This window comes from Pseudochaenichthys georgianus, unplaced genomic scaffold, assembly GCF_902827115.2.
Source record: "Pseudochaenichthys georgianus unplaced genomic scaffold, fPseGeo1.2 scaffold_618_arrow_ctg1, whole genome shotgun sequence".
NCBI lineage: Eukaryota > Metazoa > Chordata > Actinopteri > Perciformes > Channichthyidae > Pseudochaenichthys > Pseudochaenichthys georgianus.
The window spans coordinates 38,092-53,241 of NW_027263176.1; the positions used below are offsets into that span (position 1 = coordinate 38,092).

Here is a 15,150-nt window from a genome sequence, read left to right on the forward strand (position 1 = left end):
CGCTTTTCTGCGTTCCTTTGCTTTTTACTGCAAATATCTTGTACAGCGCTGGTTCCACTATGGTTTCTCGATGCATTACTTCTTCCGATACAGTCGTTGCGTGGAGATCTCTGGAAGACACCAGAGTTAACACAGCCCAATCTGTTGAGGTCAGCGTCGCTTTAACACTGCGGGGTCCATACGTTTCTCCATTCTTCAGATTGTAGAAATGCAGTTCATTCGCCATATAGTTGAATACATAACCCCAAACATCGCCATTTTTCAGAGTCCATTCTTCATGAAGTTCTTCGGCTGGAGGCGTTTGAACCCGGCACAGATACTGCATCCGTTTCTTGATTGGCCCTCCAGACGGATGGCGGGAAGTTGTCACAGGCGTCTCGCTGATTAAACCCATATCGATGCGTCTCTTGGCCATTTTTCTTTTTTTGAAAGGTGACTTGATGAGTGGAAATGACTGGCTTTTTATTTAGTCTGCATGGATTTCTTTTTTCACCTAATTCCACCCCCACTATCTTATGGCCTCATATCGTGTGACAGGAAGGGGGGGAGAAAGGGGGAGAGGCCGGGGCTGTGAGGGGGCGGGGGCTAGACAGTCTGACGCATAACACCTACCTGTTATAACACGTCAACCCTCATATCAAAGGACAGACATCAAAGGCTAATTAGATTAGACAACAAAGGGCTGTGAGGGGACAGGGGCCAGACAGTCTCACGCATAACTTCAAAGAGACTGCCTTAATCAACACCTAGATTAACATCAGAGGCTTATAACACACCGGTGTGAAATCACACCTACCTGTTATAACACCTCAACCCTCACATCAAAGGATTAGACAACAAAGGCGCTACACAGGGGGACATTTCACACCTACCTGTTATAACACCTCAACCCTCACATCAAAGGATCAGACAACAAAGGCGCTACACAGGGGGGCATTTAACACCTACGTGTGATAACACCTCACCCCTCACATCAAAGGATCTCGAACAAAGGGATGCGGGACTTAGCTCATTAGCATAATTATACCCCTCACATCAAAGGATCTCGAACAAAGGGAGGCGTGACTTAGCTCATTAGCATAATTGGGGGCGGGCCCACCAGTCACTTTTCATGCATCCTAATGTGATTGAAACAGTATGAATATTACTACTCATTATTGTTCCTTCTCCTAATGGAAGTGTTTTTGGCTGTCGGAGCGCGTTTGCACATGTTGGCCACCATACCTTTCTAACTGTAAAAGAAAATAATATGATGAAAATTAAGTCATGGGATTGTCATTATAATCTCGTAATACAAAATAAAAAAAGACTAAACTATTTTGTTTATTAGAAGAAAAACAACAGGACATCAGAAACATTGTCAGATGTATTCATAAACAATTTGAGGCAAAATGTTGAATTTGAAGAGCCCTTTTTTCCTGTGGGTCATGGGGTTTGATAAACAGTTGAGAAGAGAGTTCCCTCTTCTTCATTTGTGGTTGCCAATGCCACAATCTTAAATGACAATCTTCAGTCACATAGCCAATCTGTTCAACAGGCTTTTGGTCTCATTATATGAGATATTATGCTTTAAGCCAAATATACATTTGATTCATATTTGATTAAGCAAGTGGCTTGCAAATGACCAATATAAAAGTATCAGGTGCTGAAGATATCCTTAGTATTGAACATTAAGAAAATGTTGAAGTGTTCTTTGGGATCAGGATTCCTCGGTCGCTTTTGAACTTCTGTATGTCTCCAGCTGGGCCACAAAACGGTGATTTTCAATCTACTTTTTCATGATTGAAGACAGCTCCAGAATCATGCTCTAAAAGAAAAAGAGATGGTTGGGAAAAACATGGTTATTATCCAAATCACAGACGCTTGTTTTTCTGACCTCCAGTTAGTAACTTTGAAACAGGTGGATACAGTTTGGCAAAAGAACATTTCGGCCAGGATCCTCAAGTGTCCATTGTTTTTAAAACTCATTTGGGCATGCACATAACACTGAACGGCACCACTGCCCTGCTCTAAATAGTATCTTTTAATGTACCTGCCCAAACTCTTTTTACCCAGCTGTTTTCACAGAAGAGAAAAAGGTACTAAGAAATACTGTAAAACCACTTTTTGTATGTGTTAGTCATACATACAGAAAGATTTAGATCAGACTTGAATATAAGCACCAGAATTGAGTTTTTCCAACTTGCCTCTTTCATAGGTTCTGCGTGGACTCAGTTTTGGTGATTTAACATACTGATTTCATATATTTGAGAGCTCCTCTCTCAACTGTTTGAAGTGGGCGAAGCTGAATTAGAATGAATGTAACTTTCTTCCAATCACAATTTAGCAATATTTCAATTATATTATGTGAAAAAAACATACCTTTTCATAATGTCCAACATTTTTATAAGTATTAAAGTGACATAAGTAATATGTCACTTTTTTTGAAATGCTGCTACTTATTTTTGAGCCATTTGGCTGTGTACGTATGGCTGTGTATTTTATTACTGTGTGCTTTTCTTCTCTATATTTAATAAGTTAGCTTGCTCTTTATTATTGCAAGCCTGTTTTGACCTGCTAGTGCTATGCCACTTTTGCTGTAAAACATTTCCCCGCTGGACTAATGAAGGAGTTCTGATTCTGACAGAGCAGTGGAGAGCTGCAGTATGTTCCAGTGCTGTCCAGCAGGGGGCGACCTACTCCTGCTGACCCCCCAACTCAGTGTCACTGACAAGTGCTGACAACGCTACATATACTTTTAAAATATTTAAAATGAGGAACATATTGTATTATTTACTCCACTTAATTTATTTAACATTAATAGTTACTTTGTACATATAAAATACATGATGATGCCTCTGATGCAGTAGGCTACTGTACTACTACCAATACCCAGTACTTTAAAATAATTTAAATTGACTCAAATTTAATTTGATATGAAATGTATTTGTTACTGATCAAAAGAACCATAATACTGATCTATTATGAAAAAAGACATTATGTATAAGGAGAACTTTTACTTTTGATACCTTTTGCTTATAATACTGCTGGAATTCTACTTACGTAAAAAATTGTATTAATCAGATTCACTTGTAATGGAGTATTTTTAAATCATCTTATTTCTACGTTTACTTCAGTAAAGAATCTGAATATTGATTCTGTCTCTGCTGAAGGCAGTCATAAATAAAATGGAATCACAGACGATGTATTATAGTTCCTTTTTTTGATGTTCTGTTTTTAGGCATCTTGAAACTTCCATGAGTGAAACATACATTTTTAGTTGAATTTTTCTACTGATTGTACTTCTTTATTAAAATGTATTTCTAGGGAAGGCAGACAGTGTCCAAAATGTTAAGTGTTAAAAACCTTTCTTTGTAATAAAGCCTGTAGAGCAGGGTCCTGAGTCCTACATTTTATGGTATTTTATTTGATTGTTTTTGTTGTCATTTATACTGTCTTTTTATTGTACCTCATTCTCTTGATCTATTTCACATTCTATCGTATATTTTATAATTCTCTGGTAAATGTAATGATATTTTACACTGTCACCTATGTCGGTTCATCTGTAAAGCCAACAGCTTTGATTTGATTTGATTTATAGTCATACTTTTTATTCATATAAGGACTCCACACTGAAAAACACTTTGACTTTAATTAAATGTATTATATCCACATATTTCACATAACTGTATTAGGTTGGTTGAAAGCAATAATATATATGTCTTTTAACCAACCTAATACTTTACAAATAATTAAAGTAACCTTAACAGTGCAGATACATAAACCATGTCTCTGCTCACCATAGACATCCTCCTCCCGCTGGCTGGGGGTGGGGGGGTCACTGCTGGGCTCTCCCCCTGGTTCAGGTGCTGGGCCTCCAAGTCTGCCCCGCTCTGGGAGCCGGTGCTGTCCGACGTGGAGGCCAGCATGCCGTCCGACAGGTCCCGGGACATGAAGCTGCACTTCCTGGCTGTGGGGTAGTGGTCGCTCTCCGGAGAGTCGCTCATGTCGCTGTAGTCCTTACTCACTCTGCTCTGCTTCCTCTGGGCATTCCTCAGGGCGGCGGGGATCTCCATGTGTCCGGCCATCAGCGTGGGTCGGGGGCCGGCGTACTGGGGCCGGCCTGAGCCGTGCGCTTCATTGGACTCGTCACTGCTGCAGGACGGCTTCCTGTTGTCCGCTGAGTGGCCCTTGGGCTGCTGCAGGTATGTGTGTGCAGGCTGCTGGCTGTTGGAGCCCTCCTTATTGTGAGGGGTCGCAAGGGCCACACTCCCCCTTTGGGCATCAGAGCCAGCAGAGCAGGTCATCTGAGTGAGCTGCATCAGCCTCTGCGGAGAGGAGTTAGTGAGCACACACACCTGCTGCACCATGGAGTTCTTCTTAGACCGGCACATGCTCTCATCGTCTCCATATTTGTATCCATACAGGCTCTGTTTGATCTCCTTCACCCCCAGGTGGAAAATCTCCAGGAGGTTGAGGATCAAGGACACTCCAGCAATAACCAGCATGAAGATCATGAAGATGTTCTTCTCTGTTGGCCGGGACACAAAACAATCCACACTGTTGGGGCAGGGCAGCCGCTCACATTTGTACAAAGGGGATAGACCGATGCCGTACAGAGCACACTGACCGATAATGAAACCCACCTCCACCGCAGATCTGGTTAAGATGTGGAAAACATATGTGCGGAGCAACGAGCCTCTCAGAGGAGCCTTCCTCACTTTCTTCTGCTCATCCAGCTTCCTGAGCTCTCGCTCAATCCTCTTATGGTCCTCCTGCCGCAAGGGGTCCGTGCTCTCCAGCGCAGCCTTCAGACAGGCTTTCTTCCTGTGCCTCTCCTTCTCCAGGGTCCTCAGACGGTACAAAGCATGCCCCATGTAGACCAGAGAGGGCGAGGACACGAAGATGATCTGCAGCACCCAGTAGCGGATGAGGGAGATGGGGAAGGCCTGGTCGTAGCAGACGTTCTTGCAGCCGGGTTGCTCCGTGTTGCAGACAAACTCACTCTGCTCGTCGTCCCACACGTCCTCCGCCGCCACGCCGAGCACAAGCATGCGGAAAATGAAGAGGATGGTGAGCCAGATCTTCCCCACGATGGTGGAATGAATGTGGACTTCTTCTAAAATACTCCCTAATAAGTTCCAATCCCCCATCTTCTGTCATATTATTATTATTATCTGTTGATGAAGAAAGAGACATTGTAAGGCTTTTCATTGCATTCACTTTCTACATTAGGCCTACATTCCCTTTGGCTGACGCTTTTATCCAAAGCAACTTACAATAAGTGAAAAAACATAAAGAATCAAAACAACAAGGAAAGTGCAGATATATTCACTTCAAGCAAGATCTTACCATATTAAGTTCTGGTGAATTAGTTACAAGGCCTAAATTAACCCTTTGCGACTGGAGGAGTTTCCGCTCTCTTGATATCAATGGGCTCATTCAACCATTTAGGAGCCAGGAAAGGTGAAGTCAAAAAAGACGTTTTACTTACATGTTTTCTAGGGTCCTTGTCTCACGTGCTTCAGCATCAAGCTATTATATAACAGCAGACTCCTTCGTGGAGACATCAGGGCTCATTGGTTGTCCCTTGGAAACGATGAGACCTCACTGAGTGCTGGAGCTGACACTGTTTCCATGCTGTTGCGAACTAGGACTCCGTTTGAAGCCATTGATCCAGTGCAGCCCCCATCATGCCCTGAGGTGATTTCACCCTGATACTTTGACCAGGACAGCACACTGAAAATAGCACCAGCTGAAAAGTCAATCCAGCGACACGTACAATGTGTTCAATTCTCCTGCTCATACATCGTGCACAATATGCTTTTAACCATGTCAATAGTTTGTGTTTGTTCATTTATTAACATGCACATAAGCAGCTCTATCAAGACATATTATATCTGAGTCATAAACACAGATGTATGATATGGTGAAGGATAATGGTACAGATCAAATGTATTTCAGAGAACAGAAACTAGTTTAAAAGTCCCCAGTCATTTAGTGTATCGAAGCTCTGACATTTCAGTACTTTTTAAAGAACTACACAAATAAAGACATGAATATTGTGTTATCCATACTTATTCCATACATGAGGACCTCTTCAGACCACACTCAAACTGGTACATTTACATTTTCACCCTTTATAAGATGTAGAGCTGTGTGGAGTACAAATACTTCGTTACTGTACTTAAGCACATCTTTATGGTATCAGTACTTTACTCCAATACTTATTTTTCTGACGACTTTTTACTTTTACTTCTTACATTTTGAAGACAAATACCTGTACTTTCTACTTCTTACATTTTCAAAACAGGCTGGTTACTTTAGTTTTAATCTGTGTTTGCTTCATTAGCTAACAATGACATTATTGTTCTATTAATATAAAGGGAGTTAATATATTAATATAGTATTAATATAAACTATTATTTATATTAGTATTAATATAAACTCTTTAAAACAGTTGGTAGTTATGGGTACTTTTTACTTAAGTACATTTCAAAGTTCTTTACTTTTACTTGAGTAAAGAAGTTTACTCAGTACTTCTACAAGAGTATTTTTAAACATGAGTATCTGTACTTCTACTTGAGTAAAGGATGTGTGTACTTGTGCCATCTCTGATAAGATGAGGGTCACTGTTACGACTGAATAAACGGGTTTGAATTCAAATGCACGACTCACGGGTTTTAATGAAAAAAGGTTTATTCAAACCAAAGCTCAACTACAGTGGTATACAAAACTAAATTACTCTTAACGAGGAAAAACTGTAACAAAACAAAGTCACTCTTAATGAGGAAAAACACTAGGAGCATGAATAACCAAATACTCAGACAAGACGTGGCTCAAAGCTTTGCTTGGGATTCTTTCTGGCATGATACGCTGGTAGACTGTCACAAGAAACGGAACGAACTGGCACAGGACAAAGGGAGACGAGGACAATAAATACACCAGGTAATGGGGAACAGGTGGAAACAATCAGGGGTGTCAACACACTCTCACTCCCTAAGCGTCCAGGAGCGACGTTTGGTCAGTGTCCGTGGCGTCCAGTTGTGACGCTCCTAGGCTCCTTCAGCGTCATAAAGGGACGCAAATAGCTTTCAACTGATTGCAATGTATTCCCATCTGCGTCGGGATTTGACGCTCATGGAAGCACGGCATTCGTTTGTTTTGGCTGCCCTTAAAAGCAATGTGAGCGTCCATTCCCATTGGATAATGGAGAATTGTACACCCGGAAGTAAGTATTCCTCTTACTGTCGATTGATTTCACAGTGATATCTGCACTACTCATCGACTAAAAAACACCAGATTATCCTTGTTAATTACACAACATTGATTGGTTTAAATTGTGTGCAATGCTTTTGTATTTTTCCCCTTCGATTCGGAGAAACAAATATTTTTTCTGAGTAAAGGATGGCAGAAGACACTACACTACCCAGAATCCCCAGCTATCGTTTGGACTACACCATGTGCTCTGTTTGACAAACCCCGTTTTTTTTCACCATTCATTCCAATGGCTGGCGTCTATGTCACATGATCTTCAAATTTCTCCCTGCAGAAAAACAAAACATGGCCGAACTTCGTTTTATTCTCGGTGGAAAATGCGTTAGTTTGGCCATTAAAATGCGTTTTGATGTCATTTGATGCGAGAAATATGAGTTGTTATTTCAGATTATGTGTGCAGTGGATGTACATGATCTTTAGTTTGCTAGTTATTACGAAGATTACTTCAGGAAATCGCGACGTTTTCATTGTTACCAAGGTGGTTGCTAGGGACGCTGCTATCGATATTATTTCTGTTATGTTGTGTAACTGTTTAATGGTGTTATCTTTATTGCTACCCCCCTTCCCCGTCAATGTATAGTGTTGGTCCACAGCGCAAACATATTAGTTTAACAAAATCCGCATCTAAAGATAGCCTACGTTATTTTCCCCTGTGCAATTCCAGTCTCACATCTCACAGCACATCGTCATTAACAAATACCGGAAACAGACCGAAAACATTTAAAAAAATAAAATAATACTTTATTCCGAGTGTGCTTGCTTTTCTCTTTGAAAGTCATCACATAACGGCATTGTAATACACGGTTCAGCTGCATTAAATATGACATATCTGCCGTAGTTCTGTATTTATAGAGCCCTGATGAGAAGACATCATGACAAACATGAGGAACTGAAAACGTGACGTGGATCATAAATATATCAGCCATTAAACAACATCTTACATTTCTTTTCACACAATACGTCTCCTTGCAGTATCAACACTAATTCGGCTGACTTTTATATTTGATCCAATTGGTAGATAGGCTGTATTTACACCATAACGGTGCACAGCTGATATAAAGGGACACCTAGTGGTGCATGTTATTGAATTTCATTATTTTTATTATTAGATATTAATAGGATCCCTATAAAGTATATTCATTACTCGTTATTCTCTACTAATAGTTAATTAAAGACTGTATATAATGACTATTTTGCACATCCCTTTCAATATTTCAAGATGTTCTAAGGTTTATTGACATATCATATCGGCCTACACAACTATGGTGTAGTTATGCAATGAATGAAAAACTTGGGTCGCAGGTTCCTCAATAGTGCATTACAAGACATCTATCAATATTTGTGCATACCTCCAGCAATGTTAACTATGTTGAAGCACTTATTTTAACTGATATTATACATAATGTATTATACTCTTATAAGATGTATGTAGATATTTCATCTCCGGCCTTCTCAGGTATTGAACAATCAATAAATAAAGAACACAGAATTGTTAAATATAAAACACAGAATTTGTGTGATTATACTAAATGATTTACAAATAAACACCAATGCATACAACTGTTACACATGCTGATGTAACGCAAATGTTCCAACTTGGGATCAATAAAGTATATCTTATTTTAAGCTGATCGATGGCTACTGCCATATTTGCAAAATGTGCCTCTGAACCTTGACAAGTGCATGTTTCAGGCTTATCAATTAATGTAATGTAATGTTATCAATGAACAACAGGAGGGGTCACAAACATAAGACCAGCTGTTGAATAAAGCTCTTCTGACCTTAGCTGGCATGTGTGGGTATATATTAATGCTGCCCATTATGGGCACAAGCCATTTTCACCCATTTATTAATTATATGTTTTACATTTGAGTGTTTCCTATCCCTTAAACCTCCAGGGATGTACACAGTTTAATACTGGCAACTTCTTATTATGGGAAATACGAAAACGTCTTTTAAAACTACAACTCCCAGTAGAGACGTGCCATATAGAGAACATGTTGCGAAACACAATAGCCAGCATGTGTAGTTCTGGGGACAGGGTGGGGGAGGGGGGACGCGGTGGACCCGTTCAAATCCAGTTTTGGACAGTCTGCCGTGGTTCCATCCCATTTCAAGTGCTTTTCGAGAATAGGCGTAACCCTCGGAGCACACTCTCCAATCACAGAGCTTGAGGACTATCACAGGGTTTGTCAAACAGAGCACATGGTGTAGTCCAAACAATAGCTGGGGATTCTGGGTAATGTAGTGTCTTCTGCCATCCTTTACTCAGAACAAATATTTGTTTCTCCGAATCGAAGGGGAAAAATACAAAAGCATTGCACACAATTTAAACCAATCAATGCTGTGTAATTAACAAGGATAATCTGGTGTTTTTTAGTCGATCAGTAGTGCAGATATTACTGTAAAATCAATCGACAGTAAGAGGAATACTTACTTCCGGGTGTACAATTCTCCGTTATCCAATGGGAATGGACGCTCACATTGCCTTTAAGGGCAGCCAACACAAACGAATGCCGTGCTTTCATGAGCGTCAAATCCCGACGCAGATGGGAATACATTGCAATCAGTTGAAAGCTATTTGCGTCCCTTTATGACGCTGAAGGAGCCTAGGAGCGTCTCAATTGGACGCCACGGACACTGACCAAACGTCGTTATTGGACGCTTAGGGAGTGAGAGTGTGTTGTCACAGGAGTGGGAGACACACAAGGAAGGGAGCTGAAGTTACCTACTGTAACTCCAGCATACCTCATTCACACCAACGGTGTTTCAGGGCCGGTTCGGAGCTGGAGCTTGAAAAGCACCAGGTTTTCCTGTTCACACCGCAGCGGAGCAGCCTTTAGCTCCAGAATCCGGTTCGTTTCAAGCACCAAAAAATTATCCGGCTAGAGCAAAAGCACCGCTTACGTCGAGGCGGGGGCAGGGGTGGGATCAACTCCTGAACAACAACAACAAGGCTGCGTTTTATCCAGTTTGTGCACAACGATGGAGAAACTTAACAAGCAGCAGTGGTCCACTGAAGAGACCAGCTACCTACTGGGAATCTGGTCTTCCGAAGAGGTACAGAGGAAGCTGGAGCACAATCGGCCATTGTTGTCGGTGTGAGCTGTGAGGGGTTTCCGCAGCATTCGCGCGGTTTGGCTTTATGAAGCAGGCACACAAACGGTTACGTCATGACGCAAACGATGACGCAATGACGCAGCACCAGTCGGACTCTGGGCAGTGTGAAAAGAGCCGTAGCTAAACCGAAGAACCGGTTCTGAACCTGAAAAGCTCTAGCACGGAGCTTGAACCGGAGTTGCGTTGGTTCACAAACATTTGCGTTGTAAATATGCAGTGGTGTTTATTTGTAAATCATTTAGTGTAATCAATTATGTGTGTACCTCCACCATTAAACTGTCATATTCTGCACATTTCTTATACTATCTACATACATCTTATAAGAGTATAATACATATGTATAATATCAGTTAAAATAAGTGCTTCAACGTAGTTAACATTGCTGGAGGTACACACATATTGGTCTTGTAATGCACTGTTGAGGAACCTGCGAGCCAAGTTTTTCATTCATTGCATAACTACACCATAGTTGTGTAGGCCTATATGATATGTCAATAAACCTTAGAAAATCTTGAAATCTTGAAAGGGATGTGCAAAATAGTCATTATATACAGTCTTTAATTAACTATTAGTAGAGAATAACGAGTAATGAATATACTTTATAGGGATCCTATTAATATCTAATAATAAAAATAATGAAATTCAATAACATGCTTTAACCACTAGGTGTCCCTTTATATCAGCTGTGCACCGTTATGGTGTAAATACAGCCCATCTACCAATAGGATCAAATATAAAAGTCAGCCTAATTAGTGTTGATACTGCAAGGAGAAAAAGAAAAAAGAAATGTAAGATGTCGTTTAATTGCTGATATATTTATGATCCACGTCACGTTTTCCGTTTTGGCGGTAGTTCCTCATGTTTGTCTAGAAGTCTTCTCATCAGGGCTCTATAAATAGAGAACTACGCCAGATATTTAATATTTAATGCAGCTGACCCGTGTATTACAATGCCGTCTTTCAAAGAGAAAAGCAAGCACACTCGGAATAAAGTATTATTTATTTATTTTTAAATGTTTTCGGTCTGTTTCCGGTATTTGTTTATGTGTGAGATGTGAGACTGGGTTGGAGAATTGCACAGGGGAAAATAACGTATCTATGCCACAATTTTAGATGCAGATTTTGTTAAACTAATACGTTTGCGCTGTGGACCAACACTATAAATTGATGGGGAAGGGGGTAGCAATAAAGATCACACCATTAAAAAGTTACACAACATAACAGAAATAATATCGATATCAGCGTCCCTAGCAACCACCTTGGTAACAATGAAAACGTTGAATGGACACAATTTCCTGAAGTAATCTTCGTAATAACTAGCAAACTAAAGATCATGTACATCCACTGCACACATAATCTGAAATAACAACTCATATTTCTCGCATCAAATGACATCAAAACGCATTTTAATGGCCAAACTAACCTTAAAATAGGCATTTTCCACCGAGAATAAAACGAATGTCGGCCATGTTTTTTTTTCTGTAGGGAGAAATTTGAAGATCACGTGACATATACGCCAGCCATTGGAATGAATGGTGAAAAAAAACATAGGGATCCTACAATTTCAGAGGCGTTTTTGTAGAAATACTACGTCCTACGTTGTGGACCAACGTAGTTATTACACATTTTTTTGTGAGACTGTAAATCTGAAAAAGGCCTTTTTACCAAGGTCTGAACAATGTTTAATATCTCTAAAAGTAAGAATCAGATTTAAAAGTTGTGTTACACGAATAATGTCAGAAAGAAGTGTAACATGTTAAAGTTGGAATGAGGTTTCTAAGTGAAAGTATAAATGAACAGTTAGCAGTTGAAGTCGCATGAAGATTGTTCAAGTCTGAAGAGTTTCTCCATTGACTTCAATGGTTGAAAATGTGATTCCGATTCCCGACCGAGCTGAACGTTTTGATGTTTCTGTGATGTTCAATGTGGGAGAAGAAGAGGCGCAAAATAACCCAGCGAAATAATAAAGAATTTCGTGCGCATAACAGATAGTTGAAATGCTGTGTCAGCATTCCCACTAAAATATGACATACAGCATTGCATTATGAGTTTTAGACAGAGTTGAAGGTAACTAACTATAAGTATTACTCAAGTACTATACTTAAGTACAATTTTGAGAGACTTGTGATCTACTTAAAGAGGTAATTTCCAGGTTCGTATTTTGTGCCACATGTCTCCATGCTTTAATGTTCAAAAAGCTCTTTATTTTTCTCACACTGCCTGTGCTGCAGCACCTCTTTTCACCCTCTGTCTGAAACCAGAGCCCAGCTAACCTCTGATTGGTTAGCTGGCCGGCTCTGCTGTGGTTGGTCAACTGCTCAGAGATGTCCCACCCATAGGATATTCAGACAATAGACCTTTCCCATTTATCTAATTCCTCCTCCTCGACTCCTATCCTCGTGTCTTAGTCCCGCCCACAGGAGATGCGAGCGGAGGACTGAGGAGGGGAACCGAGGAGAGAGGAGGGGAAGCAGCAGGCGGTTAGAGAAATGAGAACTCCTCTCCTCTGAGCGGTCATTTTAAAGAGACGTCCATCAATGATGACAGGAGGCACAGCAGCCCTCTGTCTGATGGACAGATGTGTTCATGACCACTTATATATTTACTTTGATTCATTGACAGTGCGGTATAATGAGACAACAACAGGCTACAGATGTGGACATAATACACACACACACATATATTTATATAGGACCAGTGGCGAGCCGTGACTTTTATACCTAGGCCCTCTGACCCCCCTTTCCTCGAAAAAAAAGAAGAGATATTACGTCACAGCGTATACTTCAGCGGAATATCAAAACAGCGGCCCGGGGTGCAAAACGCATCAATGACAGTGACCCTCTACCACACAGACCAACACCATTTATATAAATACCTATCATGACAGGGCACCCACAGCCAAGTAACAATTACAAATGAATTAAGTCGGCACGGCGGCCCGCATTGAAAATGACTTAGGCCTACCTTTGATGATAAATCTCTTAAACACAAAGTCCATCCTCCTGTCCTTTTGGATGAAGCACTTGCGGGTCATGCAGCTGATCCTTTGCCACTCCAGTTTATCATTGGAACTCAATCTTGAAAATGACTCGGTTAATAATTTCGCAACGATGTCATCACTATCACTGAAGTGAGCCATCATGAACGAATTTATGCCAATTATAAATATATCGATCATAAATCTATCGTTTAGATTTATGATTCGAAAATAATAAAAGAAGGGTAGACATGTGGATATTATCCGTCTGAACAAAACGTGCATTTATCAAACAGGTTCGTTTTCCACAGACCTTGTTTCCAGCTATTACATCCATGAGAAATCCCATTGCTTTCTGTCGAGGGAATCGGAGCGAAGCTTACTTCCGGGTTTTAGGACGCGTCACTGCACCACTTGCATAGACCTCACAGCGGGCAGAACTTGTCATAAAGTCCGTGAAAATAAAGCCCGCCCATTTAGAGGGAAGATATGATTGGTCAATTGTACTGTCATTTGACATTACTCTCTCATTGAGTTACTATAGCGGGCCCTCTGGGTCCTTCTCACTTCGGTTAAATGGATTCCTTGCGTCCCTCACTTGCGTCGTTTCCCTGCGACTAGTCCCTCCCACCAGGGAAGCATGGAGGGACGCAAGGAAACCACGAGAAGCAGGGAAATTAGTTTTAAGAGCAATGGGACTCCTTTCTTCCGGGGCGTCACGTTAAGCGACGTCCGTTTGTGATGACGCCACACAGCTGATCGTCTGTCCCCGTTGTGTTCACAAACACCCCCACCTCTGTTAGTACACATTTACTGACACAAACATTTGTATCATCTGTTGTAGACCCAAATACATTAAATCAAATAAGAACTCATTCTCAAAAAAGATAAACGCCATTCTTAAAATGTATAAACGAACAATAGTTAGATTAATATTGATTAGAGTGCACAAAATAAATAAAATATTTGAGAGAAGAAAAAGAGATATATTATCTATCAAAACCCAGTTAGATTAACATTCATTGGATTGCACACTTTGTTTCTTTGTGTGGATATGTAGCAAATTAACATTTTAATAGCACGTAATGACTAACTGAATGGAAATGACAATAAATGAAAATGTAAAACGAAAAAAGCGATCATGAAAATGTTTCCAAAAAATGAATAAAATGATTTTTGACCACTTTGTTGTTCAGATATATCACATATTTGTAACTAAATGAAACATTAATTGAAACAAAACACGGTATAAACTGAGGAGTTACTCGTGAGTTTCATGTATTTTCTTCACTCCGCTGGGAAACTGCTCTCATGTCAAGAAGCATCAGATCAGTGCATGCGCTGCATCGTCCAATCAGTGAGCGATACACAGTAAGGGGGCGGAGCGAGTGTCTGAGGATTTCATCGAAGGATGGTCTGGTGGTTCCTCGATTATAGCTCCTCCATTATCGCTCCTCGTTCCTCGTTCCTCTGGCAGAAATAAGGTGGGACGCTACTCAAGATGGCGCAGACAAATCAACTTCCGGTGATACCGAGACCGAGGAGCGAGGAAATGAAAAATAAGAGAAGTGAGAAGGGCCCTCTGTGAATGTAGAGAGGGACCACCAAGCGTTCCCGTCTTCACATAACTCGCAGAGGCATTTAACCCTTCACATTCCAACAGAAACTGAACAGGCAGATTCGAAGGATTTATTTATTTGGAAATATTATTTTAAATACAATTAAATCAAGTTATTTTGGTAAAACTAATGAAAAATGTAACAACAAAAACATATTAAAAAAAATATATATATATTT

General features: G+C 40.5%; 1 protein-coding gene across 1 annotated transcript; it reads right to left on the bottom strand.

The window, feature by feature from the left end:
* Positions 1-1,768: 1,768 nt before the first annotated feature.
* gja10b (gap junction protein alpha 10 b) lies at positions 1,769-5,132 on the bottom strand. The gene is made up of 2 exons (XM_034079446.1): positions 3,780-5,132; positions 1,769-1,807 (listed from the first exon to the last, which is right to left on the bottom strand). The coding sequence occupies exons 1-2, from the start codon at positions 5,130-5,132 to the stop codon at positions 1,769-1,771; spliced, it is 1,392 nt and encodes a 463-aa protein (XP_033935337.1).
* Between the last annotated feature and the right edge of the window lie 10,018 nt (positions 5,133-15,150).